The 22203-nt window shown below is 39.9% G+C and overlaps 3 protein-coding genes and 1 non-coding gene across 5 annotated transcripts; 2 read left to right on the top strand and 2 right to left on the bottom strand.

The window, feature by feature from the left end:
* The first annotated feature begins 39 nt into the window (after window positions 1-39).
* On the top strand, window positions 40-6518 carry LOC4325242 (uncharacterized). 2 transcript variants are annotated; one of them, XM_015793659.3, is made up of 13 exons: window positions 40-303; window positions 415-504; window positions 1058-1149; window positions 1297-1410; window positions 1884-2214; window positions 2804-2983; window positions 3130-3210; window positions 3475-3693; window positions 3776-3918; window positions 4543-4709; window positions 4841-5058; window positions 5435-5527; window positions 5877-6518. In XM_015793659.3, exons 2-13 carry the CDS (start codon window positions 466-468, stop codon window positions 6072-6074), a joined length of 1875 nt encoding a protein of 624 aa, XP_015649145.1. In that variant the 5' UTR covers window positions 40-303; window positions 415-465; the 3' UTR covers window positions 6075-6518. The 2 variants fall into 2 exon arrangements, with proteins under 2 accessions (XP_015649145.1, XP_015649137.1); XM_015793651.3 differs by having other exon boundaries at window positions 415-554.
* Window positions 6519-6760: 242 nt separating this feature from the next.
* Window positions 6761-10223, bottom strand: LOC4325241 (nitrate regulatory gene2 protein). The gene is made up of 4 exons (XM_015793638.3): window positions 8714-10223; window positions 8393-8604; window positions 8053-8276; window positions 6761-7953 (listed from the first exon to the last, which is right to left on the bottom strand). Exons 1-4 carry the CDS (start codon window positions 10002-10004, stop codon window positions 7176-7178), a joined length of 2505 nt encoding a protein of 834 aa, XP_015649124.1. The 5' UTR covers window positions 10005-10223; the 3' UTR covers window positions 6761-7175.
* A 7365-nt stretch (window positions 10224-17588) lies between these two features.
* TRNAF-GAA (transfer RNA phenylalanine (anticodon GAA)) lies at window positions 17589-17661 on the top strand. Its single transcript has one exon. It is a non-coding gene; the product is annotated as a tRNA-Phe (tRNA).
* A 533-nt stretch (window positions 17662-18194) lies between these two features.
* LOC4325239 (probable gamma-secretase subunit PEN-2) lies at window positions 18195-20564 on the bottom strand. The gene is made up of 2 exons (XM_015793630.3): window positions 20239-20564; window positions 18195-18614 (listed from the first exon to the last, which is right to left on the bottom strand). The coding sequence occupies exons 1-2, from the start codon at window positions 20543-20545 to the stop codon at window positions 18451-18453; spliced, it is 471 nt and encodes a 156-aa protein (XP_015649116.1). The 5' UTR covers window positions 20546-20564; the 3' UTR covers window positions 18195-18450.
* Between the last annotated feature and the right edge of the window lie 1639 nt (window positions 20565-22203).

The following is a 22203-nucleotide window of genomic DNA, read 5'->3' as shown; positions in this document are numbered from 1 at the left end:
TATCTGGATTTCATTCACGTGCGGCCCAAGAATGGGATTGCGACTTTCCGTTCCAGCCTCATCCTGAGCCACAGCGAGCCGCGAAAAATTCCGCCGCCGCCGTTTCGTCGACCTCATCGGCGGCCATGCTGCTCCGCCTCCGTCCGCCGCCGCAGCCGGCCGCCAGCCTCGCATCCTTCCTCCCCTTCTCCCCCTTCAGGCGCTTCCTCCACTCGCCGTCCTGGCGCCCTCCTCCTCCTCCTCCTCCGCGCCGCCACCGCCTCCTCTCCACTGCCGTCGCCTCCTCCTCCTCCTCCTCCAAAGGTAACGCTGCTCACCTCGTAGTGGTCGATGGGGATCTGAGTATTCGCGACCACATGAAACAAGCGAAAACGATTCTAATTGATGGATGGGTTTCTGCTATTCTGGCATTAGTCTCGACAAGTCTTGAGGAGCGATACGATGTGATTGTGGTTGGAGGAGGCCATGCCGGATGTGAGGCCGCGCTTGCGTCGGCTCGTCTTGGTGCGCGCACCCTCCTCCTTACGCTTAACATTGATCGGATTGCGTGGCAGGTCTAACACTGAGCTCCATTGCAATTTTTCACTTACTAGATTTCTTCATTTGTGTACTACCATATCCTTCCATTAGACCAAATTGTACTTTCTTTATGATTCCTGTATCTTGGTTACAAAAGCAAAGTTAGGTAGTAAAAGATCATATGCTAAAAATATGTGGTCATTGATTCCTTGTGGCATAGTTAGTTAAAATCTGCAATCATATACCCCATACAACATGAAGCAAGCAATTGAACCATGTTTCATAAGACTTGTATAAGTGCATGTCAAATCCACGGATTTTTCTTAGAAAATTATGATATGGCATGTATAGTGGATGAAATGCTTACATACATACATTTTTGGAACTCATAGTACAAGGATAGTTTCCAACGTGGTATGTCCTCAGTCTAGGCTATAAGGATCTTAGCAAATCAACCTTTTTAACAAAGGGAACATTGTGTTACTATTGTAATATGGCTACCTGTCCTAACTCTTCTTTTATTCCTTATGTTGCATAGCCTTGCAACCCTGCCGTGGGAGGGCCTGCAAAGTCTCAACTTGTTCATGAGGTAGATGCCCTTGGTGGTGAAATGGGGAAAATTGCAGACAGGTACATTTAATTGGTTCATTATTTTAGATAGATAGATTTTCTTTTCCCCTACTTTTTGGACTTTTAGTTGGTGTGTAGGTCTGAGAGATGAAACCTGCACCGAAATCCTCAAAGATCTATTGTCATACTGATTACTTCATCTCTTAGGTGCTACCTACAAAAGCGTGTGCTAAACAGCTCAAAAGGCCCTGCTGTACGTGCACTGCGTGCTCAGACTGACAAGAGGGAGTATGCAGTAGAGATGAAGAAAGTTGTTGAAAGGTCAATATGCACTCTCGTCTTTTATCAGAATTTACAAACTATATTCGAATTTGTTTGCCTTTTAGGTAAATCAAAAGACACCAAACTACTCCCTCCTGATTTCTGAATAAGAGCGAGCGTGCTGTGTAAATTCTGAATTGGCTGGAGTTATTCACGCGTTTCAGATATTCTTAAGTTGTACATGGTTATCCACAGAGTCACAAGGCTTGTGTTTTATTAGTTTAACCTATGAAGACAACTTCATTCATTTGACATGTGTTTTGATTGGTCCTGACCAAAGACTATTGACTAGATGTTAATTCTAATTTCTTGAGTAGAGGTGAATCTGTTTCTGCATATCTTTTACCTATAAATTCAACAAATATAGTTGATGTGTTCTTGTGATATCTAGAAATATGTTGTTGTTGAATGCAGGTACTTTAGTGTAATATCTTTCATGTTATTTACTGATTATTGCATATGCTATTTTTCAGCACACAAAATCTTTTCATTAGAGAGGCAATGGCTACAGAGGTTATGATAGGCCAGAACGACAATGTTGAGGGTGTCCGCACTTTCTTCGGCATGGACTTTTATGCACCATCTGTTGTACTTACCACTGGAACATTCATGAGTGGTAAGATTTGGGTAGGTAGGACTTCAATGCCTGCCGGGCGAGCTGGAGAGTCAGCTTCACATGGACTCACTGAAAACTTGCAGCAGTTGGGTTTTGAAACTGACCGCTTAAAAACTGGCACACCACCACGAATTGATCGCAGGACTGTTAACTTTTCTGGATTGGAACCCCAGCATGGTGATGAAGAGGTATGGAACATCTGACAATATGTATGAGTGAAGTTTTTTGTTATTCGTTATATACAAGTGTCATCTTCCACTTGTATCTGAAAATGCAAATTCCGTCATTCTTATATACTTTTGCTTCTCTCTTTCATTTGCCACTTTACATTTCATTGTTAAAGCAACGCCTTTTGTACTCTTATTAGTAAGATCTAGAAGCACTGTGCTTCTGTTGTGACAGTTAATTTGGTTTCTCTCTGATTAGAAGTCAAAATTTCAAAAGCACCCCTTGAATACAGTGTTCGTTTTATGTAATGATTGATCAAAGTTGTGAACCCTTGTGGATAATTGATTCTTTTGCTATCGATCTGGCACAGAAAATAGATTGAATGGACTTTGCACAATTTGAACCTTCTTGTTCAAATATTTCCAAATGTATGTGGTATTTTCTCCGATAGACTTTGAACAACATTTCCTGCACCTGTAGTATCTGCTGCATACTTTGTGCACTTAGTTGCGTTTATGAATCTATGACTTATCAGCTGCTTAAGTTTGCAGTTCAAGTTTGCTTTGACCATATATGTAAATGTTCAAAAGATGGTTTCTCTTTAAACAGGTTGGCTGGTTTAGTTTTGATCCTGAATTCCATATTGAGAGGGACCAAATGTGCTGCTATTTAACAAGGACTACAAAAGAGACACATCAAATTGTTAGAGATAACTTGGATGAAACACCAACTTATGGTGGTTGGGTAGAAGCAAAGGGACCAAGATACTGTCCAGCAATTGAAGACAAGGTATAATTCTACCATCTGAGTTTTTTAGTTTGTTAAATGGCAGATTATTCTATTTTAGTACGTGTAATCAAACTTATTATTGCTAAGGAAGAGGTTGTTCACGTTATGGCACAATCATGAGGATAACCAGACTATCTTTGCTTCAGATTGTAAGGTTCAAAGACAAAGAGTCCCATCAGGTATTTCTTGAACCAGAGGGCAGAGATGTTCCTGAGCTTTATCTGCAGGTCAATCTACATCCAGAACTCCCTCTATCCATTCAACATATTTTATATCATGGTTGTATTTATTAATCATCTATTATGGTTCTCTTGTCCCCTATTTTTTAAAAATAATGCCTTCTGCACTGTTTTGCACTCTCTAGTCATATTTATTAATCATCTATTGTGGTTCTCCAATATTCTATCCCCCATTTTATTGAAAATAATGTCTTCTGCACTGTTGTTTATCCCAATTCCGACCACTCAAGATCATTTGTACATCGTAAGCAGGGGTTTTCCACTGGGCTTCCTGAGCGATTGCAATTATCACTTGTGAGAACACTACCGGGACTGGAGAATTGTGTGATGCTAAGGCCGGCTTATGCTGTTGAATATGATTACTTGCCAGCTTACCAGTGCTCAAGATCACTTATGACCAAGAAGTTTGAGGGCTTATTCTTCTCTGGCCAGATTAACGGAACAACAGGATATGAAGAAGCTGCAGCTCAGGTTAATTTATTTTCTTTGCTGTGTTTATATGGTTGTTCAACAAGTTTTTTTGAATCCTAAGCTTGCTTACTTTTGTTTACAGGGTATAATTTCCGGAATAAATGCAGCTAGGCATTCTGATGGAAAGCCACTTATCATTCTTGAGAGAGAAAGCAGTTATATTGGGACTCTGATTGATGATCTTGTCACAAAAGATCTTAGGGAGCCTTATCGCATGTTAACAAGGTATGTTTTTTTTTCTGTACGAATGCTATTAGTATGATGGTTGTATTTTTCTTTTTTAGAAAATGCAGGAGAGGTGTGTTTCATTTCATTAAGAAGGAAAAAACAAACACCCATACAATCAGGGCTCACAAGCCCTCCACCCAAACACACCCACAAAAACATCACACAAGGTGACGCACGGCCAATGATGGTTGTATTAAGCTGAAGCAATTGGTGATATAACTGTGTATCCTAATTAGTACTAGATTATGTGTTACTCTGAGAAGCTAAGAGTCTGTGGGCGCCAATTTGCCATAGAATAATGGTCATAATTCTCATTAGATAATGTGTAATCAAATGAACTATTTAAATGGAGGGGCCAATGGTAACCTGATTAGAGATGTGTTGCAATAGGATGTTAATTTTTGATACTCTCTTCGGCTAAATATCAGAAACATGCTATGCTTTGTACATTGTGTAATTCATTAGAAACTAGAAACTTAACACATTACTAGTTCAATATGATCAGGGAAAAACAGTCAGCCGGTAAGTGGCTTTACCAGTAGGTACTGGTAGCATTATGATTTCTTGAATCATAACTTTGTTGACCTTTTTTTTTTTTTGTTGCTACATACATACATTCAGCCGTTCAGAACACCGTCTATTGCTTCGAGCTGATAATGCTGATAGTCGGTTGACTCCTTTGGGACGAGATATTGGTTTGATAGATGATAGACGATGGGAGCTTTATCAATCAAAGCAAGCCCGGATTAAAGAGGAAAAAGAACGATTGAAATCTACAAAAATCCCAGGTAAATTCTATCTTTTTTGAAATGCTTCATGAATTCATGCCAAGTTTTAAAATGCTAGTACCAACATGCACTTGCTCAGTATAGTCACTAGCATGAATTCAGATGCTCTAACTCGGTATTTCCGTTCTCAGGAGGTGAATTTGCTGCTGCGGTTACCTCTGTATCCAACCAACCTGTAAAAGAATCATCTACACTTGAAGCCATACTGAAGAAGCCACATGTACAGTATAAACTTCTTGACAAACATGGATATGGAAATGAACATTTGTCTCGAATTGAGAAAGAATGTGTGGAGATTGATATTAAGTACGAAGGTTTTATAGCACGGCAGCAAAGTCAATTGCAGCAGGTAATTTGCTTTGTGGATCATGTGCATTTGTCCTACTTCCTAAGATGCACTTATAAGGGAGGCTCTTTGAACTGAAAGAAAAAATGTGCATAAACATTTAAGATGTAATTCAATGCATATTGAGGAACTTGTTTAGCTCTTTGGTAGCTGTATTCTGTTGGGCTTCCCAAATTGGGAGCACTAGTTGATTATTTATCAGCTTTTGTGTAGCTGTGTTCTGTTGGGCCTCCTAACTTGAGAGATGTAGTTGATTATTTATATTCAGCAATGTAATATAGAATTCTGATGTTGTTTCATATTCCTTTGTTTAACACCTCTTGTTTTTTCTACCTAGAAGATATGCTGACCCCTCGTTTTATTTTTTTCTCTTCATCAGATTGTAAATCAGGAGCACAAGAAGCTTCCTGAAGACTTAGATTATCATTCAATGACAAACCTGTCACTTGAAGCTCGTGAGAAACTTTCAAAGGTGTGTGATCTTCTTCATGTTAAGAACCTTATATAGCAGATGACCTGTCAACATATATAAATGAAATGCATTATACGGTTCTCTATTTGTTGACACATGTTATCTACACCTCAGTCATCTGAGATAATTTGTTTTTAAAATGCTTTAGAATTCTCAATATATCAGCTGCTGAAGGTTCTGGTGATCATATCTTGCCTGAAATTGTGTCGTGCACACGTTATCTAAGTTTTACAATTTGGCAACTGAATATCATTCATGATCTGTAAGAAATTCAAGCTGCTAGATTTGCATTTAATACAACTAATTTTTTTCACCGTGCAATGCAATTTATATTATGTGGTATGTTTAGGTAAGGCCACAAACAATAGGCCAGGCTAGCAGAATTGGCGGGGTGAGCCCAGCTGATATGACTGTTCTTCTCATTTGGATGGAGAGCAACCGTCGCATGGCTAACTACAAGAGACAGCAAAGCACGTTGAGATCTGCTGCGACCAAGGCAGATGATTCTTCAGACGAAGTGGTTCATGCCAGTGCCACCAATGCATAATTGAGCGCCCCCCGACTATATCAACCAACTGAATTGGACCACTGGACTTTTCTGAGCCAAAAATGTGTACTCTCTGAAGATAATTTCCAGACGCCTGTGGAAGAGTTATACAGGACATGCATCAAGGCACCTTTTGCTACTTGAAGGAAGTTGGTGGTGGCCTCTGTCAGTTATGGTGTTTCTCCCCTACGACGCTGAATTGCTGATGTGGTTTTAGAATGTCGGATCGTATTGGTAGGATTTACTATATCTTTATAGTGGATAAGAATGTAAAGAGCGACAAAAATGAAAGTGGTAGAGCAGAGTAGCAATGTTTATGTATATATACATCTAATTCGCGAATGCAAGGGAGCAATGTCATTTACAGAGAAGTGAATGGTGTATGTAATCTGTAAACAGAATGAGTATAAAGAGGTTGCAGTATCACTGTGTCCTATCACAGAAGAGGTTGCAGTGTCTTTGTGTCAATTGACCATTGCTGAACTGAACAAAACGCTACTAGTTTGCAAGTGGAATGTGCAGAATGAGTAAAATGCTGGAACTTCTGAATAACAAACACATGGATACACTAAGTAATCAATTATACCATGAAATGAGCAAAGAGTCAGTAAATCACCTTTTCCAGTTCGCAAGCTTTATTTCAAATCAAATTGACAGGGTAAACACAAAACAGAACGTAAAACAGATTGAAGCTAGAATGAACAAGTCACTTAATGAGGCAAGTGTTATGTACAGAATAAATGAGTAACATCTGAAACTTCTCAATAATACATCATTAGTCTACTCTCTGTACTCAGCTTTCAGCAATTTAGCAAAGAGTCAGACAACAGTAAGAATATATGGTCTATCGATAACATTAACATCATAGGTAAGTTGGATATCAGTAAGAATCTATGGATAACACTAACTTTCTATCTACCACCGTCCACTGTAAGAACTGAATGCCTAAACCCCAAATTAAACCAATTACTCTACAAAAAGAATCCCAGCACTGTCCTCATTCAGGACAGCAACCAAAAAATTCTCCTTTGTGCATGCAACAAGCTGTTGAACCTTTGATCATCTATCACACACTTCTGTGTAAAACCCATTTCTCGGCAGTCAGTGGACCCGGGCACCTCGGGTTCTGATGCTTGTGTACTTTTGCACATTTTCCTGGGAGAAGCTGACGATCTGGTGCAGCACAGGGACCAACCCGACTGGTAGAGTAGCTGAAGCTGCAAGATGGGCATGTTTTACAATCTCATCATGCTTGGTCTTCTCCTCATCCTTCTTTCTACTCATCTTCTCTAGCTCGATTACACGGTTGTCATGGCTGTGGTGAGTGTTCTCCATGACTGCAACCATATCAAGACTGGTACTCAACCCAAGTTCCCTCTGCAGAACTTTGCGCCTTTTGTTATAATCTCGGGAAGCATGATCAGCTTTTCGTTTCTGCCTGTGCTCCTTTTCCTGGGTCTTCTTGTACTCATGCACAAGCTTGGAGAATTGGTCAATTGTCTTCAACACTTCATTCTTGGAAACCATCTCAATCACTTGGAGCCAATCATTTGATATGACAAACACAGGCGGGGCGCCTAGCTTGCCTGGGGAGAAAGGCGGGGCGCCATCCGGTGTGTTTTCCTCCTGCACCTCAGGCTCAGTGAGCCATTTCCTCAGCCATCCGTTCAGTGCTTCAGCATAAGACCTCTGTGAGCTGATCCACTTGTTGAAGCAGCGGTACCATTTTGCAAGCTCCCTCTCTAATTCTACTGTGGCTACTGCAGCAGCATTGGATTGGCTAATGGTCACTGCCTTGATCAGGTGCATTTTGCTGTCCTGAATGGCCGATAGCTGCTTCTCGTGACACAATAGAACAGCTTTCCACATTCTTCTCAATCTGCACTCAAGACAACAAATTGTATTCATTAGATGAAACTGTCATCAGGGTGAAGTGTTGAAGAATAGTAGTACAATTAGAAATCATGAAGTTTCATACCCAATGATGAGATCAACGAGTTGAGGATATAGCTCTTCATCTCGAATATTCTGTATCTTCGATGAGAAGGCATTGGCTGTTCTAATATTGATGGTAATCCTGGATTGCAAGTTCCTTACTGATAACCTGGTGGCGTCGATCGTAGTTGAATCTAATCCTCGTTCGTCCAGAGATTTTAGCCTCCTGTACTTCTTTTCATAAAGAATCCTCAGCTTCTCTTCATCCTAGAACAACCACCTAACCATCAAACACGTGTTCGGCGGTAAATCATATAGCATATGAATTAACACCTATGCTTTGTTCTATGATGCGATAACTGGTGCAGAGATTATGTGTGTACCTTAATCTCCTGGTAAAGCTTCTTTTCCCAAGCACATAGCTTCTCCAGAGTTGATGAGAGACTTCCAGCACTGTTTCTTCTACCAGCTACTGATGGATTTGATGAAGTGCTGGCCTTTCCGCTCAATGTTCTTGACTTTCTACGTGGCTTCGGCAGGCACGAAGATGAAGGCACGGTCAGAGATAGAGGATCCATCACTCTGGAAGACAAATCTGCAGAGACAACACGAGAAAATCTATAAATGCTCTAGCACACATTACCTAGTTGCATCAAAATGATACTGGTAGCTAGTAAGAAACACAATGCAAATGCATTACCCACATCTAAGAACTCGGGGCGTGGAACTCTGGGGGGGAACCTTCCCCACCTCAAGAAGCTTGGAAACTTCTTCGCCGCAGTTCAGCGCCTCATCGAACCTCTCCTTGATCTCGTCCATGGCCTCCATGACACTCCTGTTCCCCTGGTGAAGCGGCGAGAACGACTCACTGCTCACAGCAGTCGACTGCACAGACTTGCCACTCCCACCTTCCCCCTGAGCAGCAGCAATCGGTTGCTCAATGCCATCGAAGGCTATACCTTTCTTCTTGCTGGTGGAGCTGCCATTGTTGTCACCACTACCACTGCCCTTCAAGCTGGCATTCTCTGGCTCGCCATTGCCACCGGATCCCTTCCTCTGCAGCAGCTTCCCATCAGAAGCCTCCCCCTTCGAGCTGACGTCTGAAGAAATTGGTCTCTTCCCTTTCCCACCTTGATCAGCAACGACGGAGGTTGATGGTTTGGATGCCTTCGCCTTCGCCTCCGCCGCCTCGAGCTCCGCCTCGTCCTCCAGCTCCGGGATCCCCTCCACCCTCCTCAGCTCCGAGTAATTCGGGCTATTGGAAGGCAAGTTGCCGCCGTCGTGGCCCTTGTAATCCTCTATGAATTGATCGTAGGAGGTGAAGGGGTCGAAGAAGTCCCACGCCGCGACCTCCGCGGTTGGCGGCGGCGTCGCCGTCTCCGGCCTCTCCTCCGCAACCACCTCGCCGTAGGGCCCGTACGAATACGTGTACCCGTAGCCACCGTAGCCACCATAGCTGGCCTCGCCATTGGGGTCCTCGTACACCGTGGTGGGCACGGTGGGAGAGTTCCTCATGTAGTGGTAGTGATACCTCGTCGATGACGCGGCGGCGGCGGTGGCGTGTTTGGCGGCGCCGTGCGCGTCCAGGTCCTCGTCGGAGAGGGTGTGCGAGAGAGGCGAGACGGTGGAGGACGAGGACGGCGACGGCGGGAGGCTCGACCTGGCCGCGGCGGCCGAGGCGTCGACCGGCTTCGCCGGGGACGGCGGGAGGGTGAGCACCGGGGAGGAACCGGACGGCGGGGTGCCCGGCGCGAGCGCGGCCGCCGCAAACCGCCGCAGCGCGCCCCCGACGGCGGCGAGCGAGCGGAAGTACGCGGCGTGCGCGGACGCCAGCGCGTAGCGCCGGTCGGCCGCGGCGCGGATCAGCGCCGCGCGCTCGCGGCACAGCGCGGCCGGGTCGGCCTGCGCCCGCCGCGGCCGCTCCAACGAAGACGACGACGCCCGCGCCCGCGCCCTCGCTGCGGCGAACGCGTCGTGCGAGGTGGTGCAGCCCATGCGTCGAACACCCTACCTGCAGCAGCAGCTGCAGGCGCGGCGCGTGAGCGGGTCGGTGCTGTGCTCCGGCGGCTCGTCGGCGTCCATTACATACACACACACACTCGGACGCCGCCGGCGAGGCGGACTCCGACTCCGACTCCTCGTCGGCACCGGAAATTGGCGGCGGAATTGGGAGAGGAGGAGGAGGCGCCGCGAGCGAGAATGGAAAGAGTAGTTGAACCTTTTTTTTTTTCTCTCCCTTGGTTTTCATGTTTTATGTTCATCTCCTTTCGCTTTCACCCCCTTGTGTTTCATTTAATTTAGGGTTGACCACTGAGATTTCTTTCATACGGAGTATTTCTTGTATAAGTATAAATGCTCGCAAAGTACTGAAATTGCCCAGATTGCACCGACAAAATTTGATGAAATAGTTTGATTAGGGAAATATGGATTTGAAAAATATACGAAATTGATTGTGCATGTTCCAAGCTGCATAGAGATACTAGTAGGGTTAGTAATTAATCAAAGTGATACTATTTGGAGGCTATATCGACGTTCAAAAGAACATACATTAAATGATCGGCGAGAGTAAAAGGGTTGCCTTTACATATTAGGACATGTTTGGAATGTGGTTAGCCCTCTATCAATTGGAATGATACAAGACAAATACTCCCTCCGTTTCGAAATGTTTGACACCGTTAACTTTTTAGCACATGTTTGACCGTTCGTCTTATTCAAAAACTTTTATGAAATATGTAAAATTATATGCCTACATAAAAATATATTTAACGATGAATCAAATGATAGGAAAAGAATTAATAATTACTTAGATTTTTTTGAATAAGACGAGCGGTCAAACATATGCTAAAAAGTCAACGGCGTCAAACATTTCGAAACGGAGGGAGTACGTAGTAGCAAAATTTTGTGTAATAGTTGCATGGTAATCTTTTGATGCTCATAAATTGATATCATGAAAAGTTTTCCACCGTATCATGTGTTTAGGCACGTTGTTTTTATTTTTAAACACTGCCGTATACACCTTCTTCTCGAATCTTAACTTGTGACTAACGAATCGATAACCCCACTTACGCAAAAAAAAAGCTAATAAGTATAAGCATAGCTTAAAAAAAAGACATGACACTTCGCAACCACCGTTTTGATTACAAACATTTGGTTCCATGGCTTGTCCAATGTGTCCAAGTTTTAGCAGAATGTGGTAGTGAAACAAGAGTAGTATACATTTTTGCCTGGAAAAATACATTTTATGTTAGTACATCTCTAATGTGTTTCAAAAAAAAAGTAGTATTTTTTAGATATATATAAAACTATAAAAGTGAGGGCCCTTTTTAAGGTTACATAACAATGGGAGGATGCATATGCAAAATTTATTGTAGCAGGTGTACTTTTTTTTCCTTCCGCGATCGATCGATCACTCGCATGGACGCGGAAACCTCAAGATTTTCGTGTACGCCGCCGCCGAAATCAACAGCGAAAATTACGCAATTTCTTCCATCCATTGGACCAGGCTGCGTCGTCTAGATGCTGCAGTACGTGTGTTCTTGCTTTTCAGACATGTTCTTCGAAACAGATTTGAACTCCTCTTCAAAAACAGATGGAGAATTTCAGAGCCAATTCTTCGTCGTCCTTGCTTTGAAACGAAGGAACAATTCATGGCAAAGGTGTTTTGACTCCTCTCTCGTTCTTGCTCGTGTTGACAACTTAGTATAACAGCTATGCCTACACCTAGTTAGTGCTAATTAAACATTATTAAATCTTTAACGGTTTAGAACAACTGTGCTACAACAAGGTATAAAAAATAAATGCGATGTCTTCTGTATAAACCTCCAAATGGATCTAGTTTGTCCAGGTCAGACAAGTTCAGTCAACAGATTAGAGGCCAAACAAGCCACATCAAGAAGTAGAAACTCAACATATGAAAGGTATATATGAACAATATAGAATTCGTTACGCGAGAAAAAAAAGAGAGCTAATCAATCGAAGTGAATTACTGAGAAGACTTTGACGCATGATCTGAAGTCATCTCTCCTTCGATCGATCTGTTAGTGAGTTGAACCTGACATCAGTTGGAGTAATAATCAAGAACAATTGGACATACTAAAAAGGAAATAAGATTTGGTGTTAGTTGTGCTGCTGATGACGATAATGGGAATTAAAGCTTGCCTACACCTACTGCTATTCTTAAGAACAAGAACAAGAAGTGCAATCCCTTCATTTTTTGGGAAGAAAATGGAAAACGAGAAAAATGATATATAAAAAAAGGCATACACTTGTTAAATAAATTATGAGGGCATTGCCTCAATTTTGCTGGTATATACTGTACTATATACTACTACTAGTAGTAGTACTTATTAAAGTTTTTGTTAATTGACATGTCCTAGTATTATTGATTTGTACGGACTTGAAAAATCCGTAGCAAGAAAAGGATATGGGATCTCTTAAAAGGTATGAGGTTGATATGGTATCCCTTGTGGCACACTGTGCTTTGCTTGTTACCTGAGTGTGTTTTTATTATTATTCTTTTTAATAAAGGAAGTACTCTTCCTATTTCGTATTATAAGTCATTTTTACTTTTTCTAAGATTGTGTTCTTTTCTTGTTTCACTTTTGTAACTTCCTCATTTATTATAAGCATGCTCACTAAACTATTAAATGGAATGTCATTAACTTTTTATATAAAAGTTTCTTTAAAAGACAAATAAATTTATTTTAAGTTTATAAAAAATCAATAATTAATTGATCATACGCTAATTGATTGCTCCAGTTTCCATGCAACTTAATAGCTCAGTTGTTTTGCAACAGCTAACGCAGCCTCTAAGTCAAATTTTTATAAGTTTGACTAAGTTTGTAGAGGAATATAACAACTCTATAGTACTCCCTTCATTTCATAATGTAAGGCTTTCTAGCATTGTGTACATTCATATAGATGAATCTAGACACACACATATATGTCCAGATTTATGAAAATCTATATGAATGTGAGCAATGTTAGAAAGTTTTACATTGTGAAACGGAGGAAGTATGAAATTAGTTTCCTTAAACTTAAATATATTTTGATAATATATTTGTTTGGTGTTGAAAATAGTGTTATATCTTTTATAAATTTGATGAAACTTAAAATAAGTTTAACTAAAAAAAATCAAAATGTCTTATAATATTATAAAATAAAAGGTATGTATTACTTTGGACCTATACGTTAAATATGTACGCAACTATATTTACGTGCATTAGGATTTAAACTCCAATAAATCACACAACCACAATTAATCTACTACTACCACACGCTTTTACGATTGTAGCCATAGGATTAAGACTTAAGAGGATCAGAGAATCGTCCTGGTGTGAAGGGCAGTGCTCCATCGATCGCCATCGTCTCACGCTCATGCAACGCAAAAGCAAGTACACGGCGACGGGGTATGCATCGCACAAAACACACGTCGGTGTACACGTACGGCAGCTAGCAGTGTGTGGAATCCAGCCAAAAAGGGCACCCATCAGAACCAGATCGATATATAAGATCATCCAACGAATTACTGCACGACAGCCCAGCTCTATCTGACGATCGATTGACCAAATGGAAAAAGGCTAGATAGTGCGATTATATATGCGGCGCCGGCGTCGGCTTGCTTCACCATTAATTAGTTAGTACTCCCCCTGATTCACAATGTAAAATTTTCTAACATTGACCACATACATATAAATATTAATAAATCTAGACATAAACATATATCTAGATTCATTAACATCTAAATGAATATTAGCAATGCTAAAAAGTCTTACATTGTGAAACAGAGGAAGCAGTACTACTATATCAGTTGTAAATTGTACTTCATCTGTACCACTTTAAATGCAATTATAAGTTTTTATATCCAACGTTTGACCATCCTCCTTATTTAAAAATTTATAAAAAAATAAAAATAATAAGTCAAGCATAGATTATTATTCATGTTTTATCAGATATTAAATAAGAAAATTTTAAATAAGATGGATGATCAAACATTGGAGAAAAAAACTCATAATTGCACCATGAATGGAGTATTTTAAAACATGTCATGCAATTGTAGGACCATTAATTTCGATCAAATTAAACCCAAATCTCAAGTCGACCAGCCTTCGTGCGGATCCTATCCTTTATTGGTACTCCCTCCGTTTTTTCTTTAAAAAAACTCAACCTCCCTTTCTAGGTTAAGTTTTTTGGGACGGAGGGGTAGATGTGATGGATGCATGGTGGCCTACCTGTCAAACTCAAAACTAATTACCCCAGGTCCAAGTGACATCACACATGTAGGGATTATGCATTTCCAAAATAACTTAATCTTTTATGCAACCCACACACCAATAGAAAATAATAATAAAAACTATAATACCTTCCACTTTATCAAATCTTAATATAATTGTCTCTCAGTTGATTACCCCTTCCACTATAATTATCCTACTTTTTAAAACTCCATAAACAATAAAATGACTACTTAAAGATGATCTTGTTTTGGACAAATAAAAGGAAAAAAAAACAATCTTATTTCTGACGGAGGGAGTACATATGCTGGCTGTTATTGGCCTTAATTGGTGTCTCATCAGTTAGAGAGTTAGGTCACCAACCCACAAGTTTCTTTTTGGCTCGGGGCCTATATGTCTCTTTTTTTGTGTGTTTGTGTTGTTATTAATCATCTCAATCACACAATCCCTAAATGGCTCGCTTGTCTGCTTCAGATCATCAAATCTGATCAATTGTCAGTTAATCCCACTTAATCATATGAATCAATCACTCGGTCTCTCAAGTCTTCTATATTTGAAGAACAAATTGCTAATCAGTCTCGATCTCTCAATTATCATGGAAAAACGGACAAAACGTCATCGAATATCACTCTAAAATAATACTCCATTAGTTTCAGTTCATATTATAAGTCATGTTAGGTTTGTCTTAAGTCAAACCTCTTTAGGTTTAACCAAGTTTTTAAAAAATAACTAAATACACTATACAAATTTGATCAATCCTATAATTAATTGTTTCTACATTTTCTTATAAATTTGGTTAAACTTGAAGAGTTTTAAATTAGGGTAAATCTAAAGTGACTTTTAATAAAACGGAGGAGGGAGTAGAAAACATCACGGTATGTTATTGAAAAAAAAATTAGGAAATGATCTAATATCAAATAAACAGAAGATGTGATGCTTCAAACTTAGGCAGCTACCTCACCATCTTGTGGAGCTAGATGGAAGACCCTCGAGCGTTTCTCAATGTGTTCTTGAAACAGCCGTGCAAATCCAAAATTGGTAGTATATATATAACACATACCAGAAAATCCAGTCCAGCAATTTGCATTATTGACACATTTGATCTACTATCACCATCGATCGATCAAGACATGAATTCAATACACGTAGCGACTATATTAATTAACGGATAACTAATGATCAATGTGTTTTTTTTTTGTATAGGTGTGACTGATAGATGTACCGGTTGTTTATTTGATGAGTAGTTCACTGATAATGAAGTGAACTACTCCCAGATTGTGTTGGGTGATGGTTAGGAGTAATCCCTGCTCAACTATCGTACAAGTACAGTACTAATGTACTATCTACCCCTCAGTCCGGCTGGATCTCGATCGACTGATATACAGCTTGAAAGTGAGTGCACATTATACACGTATGATCAAATAATTAATTTCATGCTACTCATTCTGATTAGGCTATTAGGATATATATCTAGTACAACATAAATCAAGTTAAAGAAATAAACACGTGTACAATATTTAAGCCCAGCGAAATTCGATCGACACACAGGTGATCGGTCGTTGATTTTGAAAGATTGTATTTTTTTTTAAGACAAGGAGTACATACAACTTATAAACCACTCTTGGAAGAAACAATGGTTATGCATATTATTGCCAACCATAATTAAAGGTTTAGCAATAGATCTTATCTCTGTCTTTAAGGAGTAATTAAGTTGTTATTTTGTAGTTTGCAGTCGTCTATCTTGCAATATTTGTATAATTAGTTGTAACTTCTAAGCAAAAGGCGGAATAAATTATATATTATCATACGTTACTTCCGACATGCGCAAAACAGAGCATCATATATGCAATCGAAGATTAGCTATCACGGTGTTTCTGTGTTGGTGCACGTGAAGCTGTGGAGCTGGATTAGTGATGCTTAATGATGCAGGCCAACTCCGTCGCAATGATATGGAACACAAGTTAATAATTTGGTCTACTCTGGCTAGTTAGGAAGGAATAATTATTGTGGATTTCGAAAAAGAATGGTTTAAGGCTTCCTGTTTGAATTTAAAAAAATGCTAAATATGAGATATATGCATATCAAAATAGAGGGGGTGAGATCTGAACCTAGGAGCTCATTAGTTGTCCATATTCCCTGAAAAGTCAAAACGGTTTATTAGAGAATAAAAATTAATTTGTAAGTAAAATTTTTATATATTTGTTTGTTGCGACTTGAAGACCAATGTTAAAAAAATACGTTAAAAATATCTTAAAATTAATTTTAAAATTAAATTTGAAAATTCAAATTTTAACTTCTGCTTTGGCTTATTAGGACCGATGGGGATCGGCTATCTCACACCTTATGGTTTTAGCCGGAAGAACCCCACCCCGAGCCTTTTCTCACTCTAATTGAATCAAACTTGGTCTAGCTAGAGTTTGCCAGTGAATTAGGCTAGTTCGTGCTTCTCTAATTTTTCCTCAAATATATCTGGTGGTTACAGAGTTTCTTCGCAGGCCAAAGAGCCAATGACGAAGAAGTCAAGCATTATCGCATCATAACTGCATCTACGTGGATCCAACTGCCTATACTAGCTAGTTGACCTTAACAATATTAGCCTTTGACTTTATATTTTAACTTTACATCGACGAGTCTGACTTTTTTTAAAAAGAAATTTTCTCGAACGGATTATAATTATAGTTATCTAGGAGCAAATAATTAGTATTGTCAATCCAGGAATAAAGAAAATTATAAAATGGTCAGCCATTTATAGAGTCAACTAAGTTAAGTATTTAACCGATCAAAAAGTTTAGATTATTTTGTTTTCACTTTCTACTTATAATACTAGGACCCAATTTAAAACATGATAATTGAACTGAACCTATTTGCTGGGGAGCTCCTACTTGTTGGGCTCTTTCTTGTTTATCTGCCCAAAGCTAGCTAGCAACTCCTACAAAAAGGATGGCCCTTGTGTGGCGTTTAGCTAGTTCTAGACTCTTGGCATGTGGCAGTTTGGGACCAATAAGATATAATTACTGCTTGAAAATCACTGGAGTAAGTTGCAAGTTAACGCGGTTAATTCTATACCTCAAGTATTAAAAAAAAAACTACTAGTAGTTGTAGAACAGTAGAAGTGGATCGAAGACACACGGCATGAGCATGACTTGACCAGCGGTTGGTTTGTGGCTGGCTGTACATGTGTGTACGTTGCTGGCTTAGTTAGTTAGCAACTTGAACCACTAATCACGACGATTTGTAGCTGACAAAGATTATCATCGGCAATTGCATCTTGGCATTTTGGGAACGAGTCGTAGTGTCATTGTGTGTTTTCTCTCGCTGTAGTGAACAAACCAGATAACTTAATCACTGTGCGGGGATAGCTCAGTTGGGAGAGCGTCAGACTGAAGATCTGAAGGTCGCGTGTTCGATCCACGCTCACCGCATTTGAATTTTTAATGTCTTTTGCCATCTATCTGTTTTTTTCCCCATTTCTGTCACTAATGTAAATTTCAGTTCACCGGATTTGAATTCGCCGTTCTTTCCACCACTAGCGTGTTTGGAATTCACCGCTATCTTGTTCGTCATCGTCGTCGACGGCGTGGCTGACCGGTGAACAGACCAGTCCCAGCGGCCAAACACGTGAATTCTCCAGCGTATTTCCGCGCTTCTTCTTCGCTATTGAATCTCTCTCTATCTCTCGTCACGATGAGCTCATGCCCATGACGGCATGATGGTTGAATGGTTGATCGGCCGTTGCTGGGCTCAATCTGCTGCTCCTGTTTGGGCTTGGTTATAAGTCCAGTTGCTACATATGCCTGAACAAGGGTTCGAAACTTCGAATACAAAACTCATTGTTTTCACACATAATTTCCTCTCATAATAAAGAGTACAGTAAGACGAAGCACATTCATGTCAGGTCTGGGCTGTTTGTTATCTCAAAGCTAGCACAGGTTTCAGGTTAGATAGACATATAATCTTGTGACAAACATATGCACTTAGGAACAATCTGTTTTCTCTACAAACTCAAGTCACAGCGATCTTCAGTCTAACCACTAGTGATGAACTGATGGCTGACATTACACTACATCAAATTGTATCAAGAACCAGGAAGTCTATCAATGTGGGTGAAACCTGCTACTACCTTTACCAGATGGAAACATCGTCTTACAGAGTACAGGAACTGAGACAAATGGTCAGATGAAGACTGCTCAAAACGAGGCATAAAATGGAAGCTATCCCATGAACCCACTGATACCAAGCTTGTCTGCAACGTTGTACATCACTAGATCGTTCCACCCTGGCCCAAATAATCGCTCGCCACCAATTATAAATGTTGTGGCCCAGGTGAGTAGAACCACCGAGAAAATGGTAAAGCCAATTGCTGACCGGACAACATCTGCAAAAGAAGCTAAAATGTGTAAGAAAAATGTAGACCACACGGTTACCACGAAGTTCCATAACATCTTATGCTAGTCAGGATAACATATGCAGTAGAAAAACTTGCAAGACATGGAAAACTCAAGAGATGAAAAGACATATGCTCCTCATCTTGGCAAGGGTTTGGGATAACGCTGTATTTCATTTACAGGTTGCAGGGTTCAGAAATTACCCCAAGGCTATGGCATTTGACTAAACCAAAACAATCACTTTGAAACATTGTGATACTGGATACCCAATTAGTTGAGGCATTTTATCCCTTATTGTCTGAAAGGGAATCATCGAATTTCTAGTCTGCATGCCTCATCAACAAATGAATACTATGACTACAAAAAGAAAATATATCTATAACCTCTAGAAGTGTAAGAAAGCAAATGCCAGCACAGAGAAACTGATAGAATTATCTCTTCTCGCTACAAAGTATGTGATAGTAATAGTATCATGGTGAAATATCTCATCTTTACTGCTAGCATCTGGAATAACCCAGCAATGCCACTGAAAAGTTACTTCAAAGTCTGTTGAAGTTGGTCCAGATTAAGATGCCACAAAATTCTCATTACTATATAATCCTTTTTCTTTACTCTAGTTTAAAAAATTAGCTAAAAATTTCTGCAAACTGGTAATGTGATGAACGACATGATGATCGCACAAGAATGATGCTGCTATTTCAAGCAATCCCCGATTTCAAAGCATTGCACATTTGCACTATCACGACCTAATTAGTTTACTACAAACTGGACAGATTTTGATTAAATGTTGATGCTCCAACTTGTTTTCCTAAGTGTCAAGATGAAGCAAATGTTTCCCTAGATTAAATTACAGCAACATTAGATTTCAAGGATCGCAGATTGTTCCTTTGGTGTATCTTGTCTTTACTGACTTTGATCAGTGAGCTTTAATCCTAAATTCAATTACCAAGTACACACACTGCTCAGATTTATAGGCATCAACAGCTTACAACAGAGTGACGTTTATTCTGGTGTACAAGAAATTCTTTTAATGCCAACCAAATAATTGAAGGTCAAAAGAGAGCCTAGTGGTCAGATTCATTAGATGAATAATAATAACTAACTAACTAAAATGGTTCAAAACCCCCTTCTCAGAGTGGAAATAACCATATCCTATCAGTATATTCTAACCAAGATAGGGAGTAGCAGACACCGAATGTGCCCCAAAACAACTACAACAAATCATTAACATGACCAAGTCGATCTTTAGTAATCAGTTGCCACTAACAAGTAGGGAGCAACACCCTCCAAGGCTCCGTTAGCAGCCTCTGATTATAGCACTAAATTCTACACCAATCAAGATCGTACGGAGAGTCTTAAGACCAGCTAATTTCTGAAGAATCGCTAAATTACAGAGTAGCACTCCCATGTTTGCACAAAATTAGATACAATGGCAATATATCAGTTAACAGCTTCTGATTAATAAATAATAAGGACTTCATTGCATCACAGATTCACAAGATGGGTTACTACAAAACCTACGAGACGACCTAGATAGATCCAAGAGCAACTCAAACCACGCAAACGAAATCGCACAGGTGATAGATGATGAGATCTTAGGAGGCGGCGGCTCACAGGGGCGGATTCGGGAGAAGGCGGCGGAAGAGGGGAAGGTCGCCGGCGAGCGGAGGACGGGCCAGAAGTAGCAGCAGTTGATGGCCCAGAGGAAGGGGAGGCAGGCGAACCCCCAGAGGAAGAAGCGGCGAGCGTGGCCCTCCGCCTCCTCCAGCGGCAGCCCCAGGGGCCCGTCCACGGTGGCCCAGACTGGAGGCGGAGGCGCGCGGCGCGCGGCGGCGACGGATGGGCGGCGGCCGGCGGCGGACGGGCGGGGGAGGAGGCCGGATTCCTCGTCTTCGGGCACTCCGGCAACCCTTGCCTCCATCACTGTTTTTCCTCTTTTCTCCCCTTCCGCGCTACTTCTCTCCTTTTTGTTTGTGTGCCCCTCTAAATCTAAATCTACTGTACATCGTAATCGTAATCATAAAAATCTATAGGGAGTATAATTTTAAATTAAACGTCACATAAACTTAAAAATCTTTCAAATTAATTTTACCCTGCTTGGTATTTTGTATTGTACGCGTACTGAAGAACCCCATTTCATACTAGAAGACGCTTTGACTTTTTTTTCTAAATCAAATTTCGTTTGACCAAATTTATAAAAATGAGAGTAATTTTCACTTAACCCTATGTATTGTGGTCTAAATTGCACAAATCATATAGATTTTAGCATGTGCCACTTAACCCTCAGTATTATAGCTATAAAGTTTCATAAAACAACACTATCGATCATTTTGATTTTGATATTACAGGCTTTTGAGTTCTTCAATCACATCTTAAATTTATGAGTTTTTTTATTTATCATATAATACATGCTTGTAAGTAAAGCCTTTTAAAATTTTGATATAGGAGTATGTAAATTGATTAAGGTGTGGTTTTATGAAACTTCAGGACTATAATACCCGAGGTTATGTCCATCTGCTAAAATCCATATGGTATTGTATAACTTGAACCAGAATAGGTGAGTTTATGAAATTTACTACAAAGAAAACCTAGAAATCTATCACATCAAATTAATTTCACAATCCATCATTAAATACACTTTTATGACATATTTGTTTTGTGTTAAAAAACGTTGTTGCGCTTTTTTATAAACTTAGTTAAAGTTAATTAAAAATAAGTTCAAACGCCTTATAATATGAAACGGAGAGTATTAATTAACCCAACAAAGAAATGGTTGGTTGTGCACGTGGATGAAAATTCACTTGATTATACTCCGGGTTCCGCTGGATCAAAAAGGAAATTTCGTGCGAGTCTTAAGAGATTCAAATATTTATAAATTCCCCCTGCATGACTGTTTGAAAAGCATAAGGTTTTATGGTTGGAAAAATTATATGAATTGCTTTCGTTTAACGTATTTCAATAGAAAGAACATGTATGATCTCAACTGTCATTTCATTATTATTTTTCCTTCTAACAAATCTAATGCATCATTCATTTTACCCTCTACTTCTATCTTATTTTACTTCGAGCCAGCAAATCCCTGTGTTTCTTGTGAACCATCCATACATATTTCAAATTTTCATGGGATTAACTCGTAAAAATAACATGCGTTCCAAAAGAGCTTCATAACAAAACAAGGTGGTAATAACATGTGATTAATTAAGTTTTAATTATTACAAATTTAAAAACTAGATTAATCTAATATTTTAGAACAACTTTCGTATAGAAAGTTTTCGCACGAAACACACCGTTTAACAGTTTGAAAAGCGTGCCACGAATATCAAAAAAAAAATATCCTCTCTTCCTAGAGGATTCAAACGGGGCCTAGTGATGGATTTGTGCGTACAGAAGAAGTATGTTCATTAGAGTTTAAATTCTGATATCCGCAGTTACACGTACAATGAGTATTCTTTCAGTAGAACTTTTAGTTATTTCATGCATTACGAACGTGTTTAAAAGAGACGTTCTCATGGGTATGTGCATCCGTTAGCCTATTCTATATCAGTATATCTCTAACATTTTTTTTTTGAAGCTTACAGA

Source organism: Oryza sativa, chromosome 1 (genome assembly GCF_034140825.1).
Source record: "Oryza sativa Japonica Group chromosome 1, ASM3414082v1".
Taxonomy (NCBI): Eukaryota; Viridiplantae; Streptophyta; class Magnoliopsida; order Poales; family Poaceae; genus Oryza; species Oryza sativa.
Note: the sequence above shows the minus strand (reverse complement) of the source record. Positions and strands in the feature narration are given on the sequence as shown.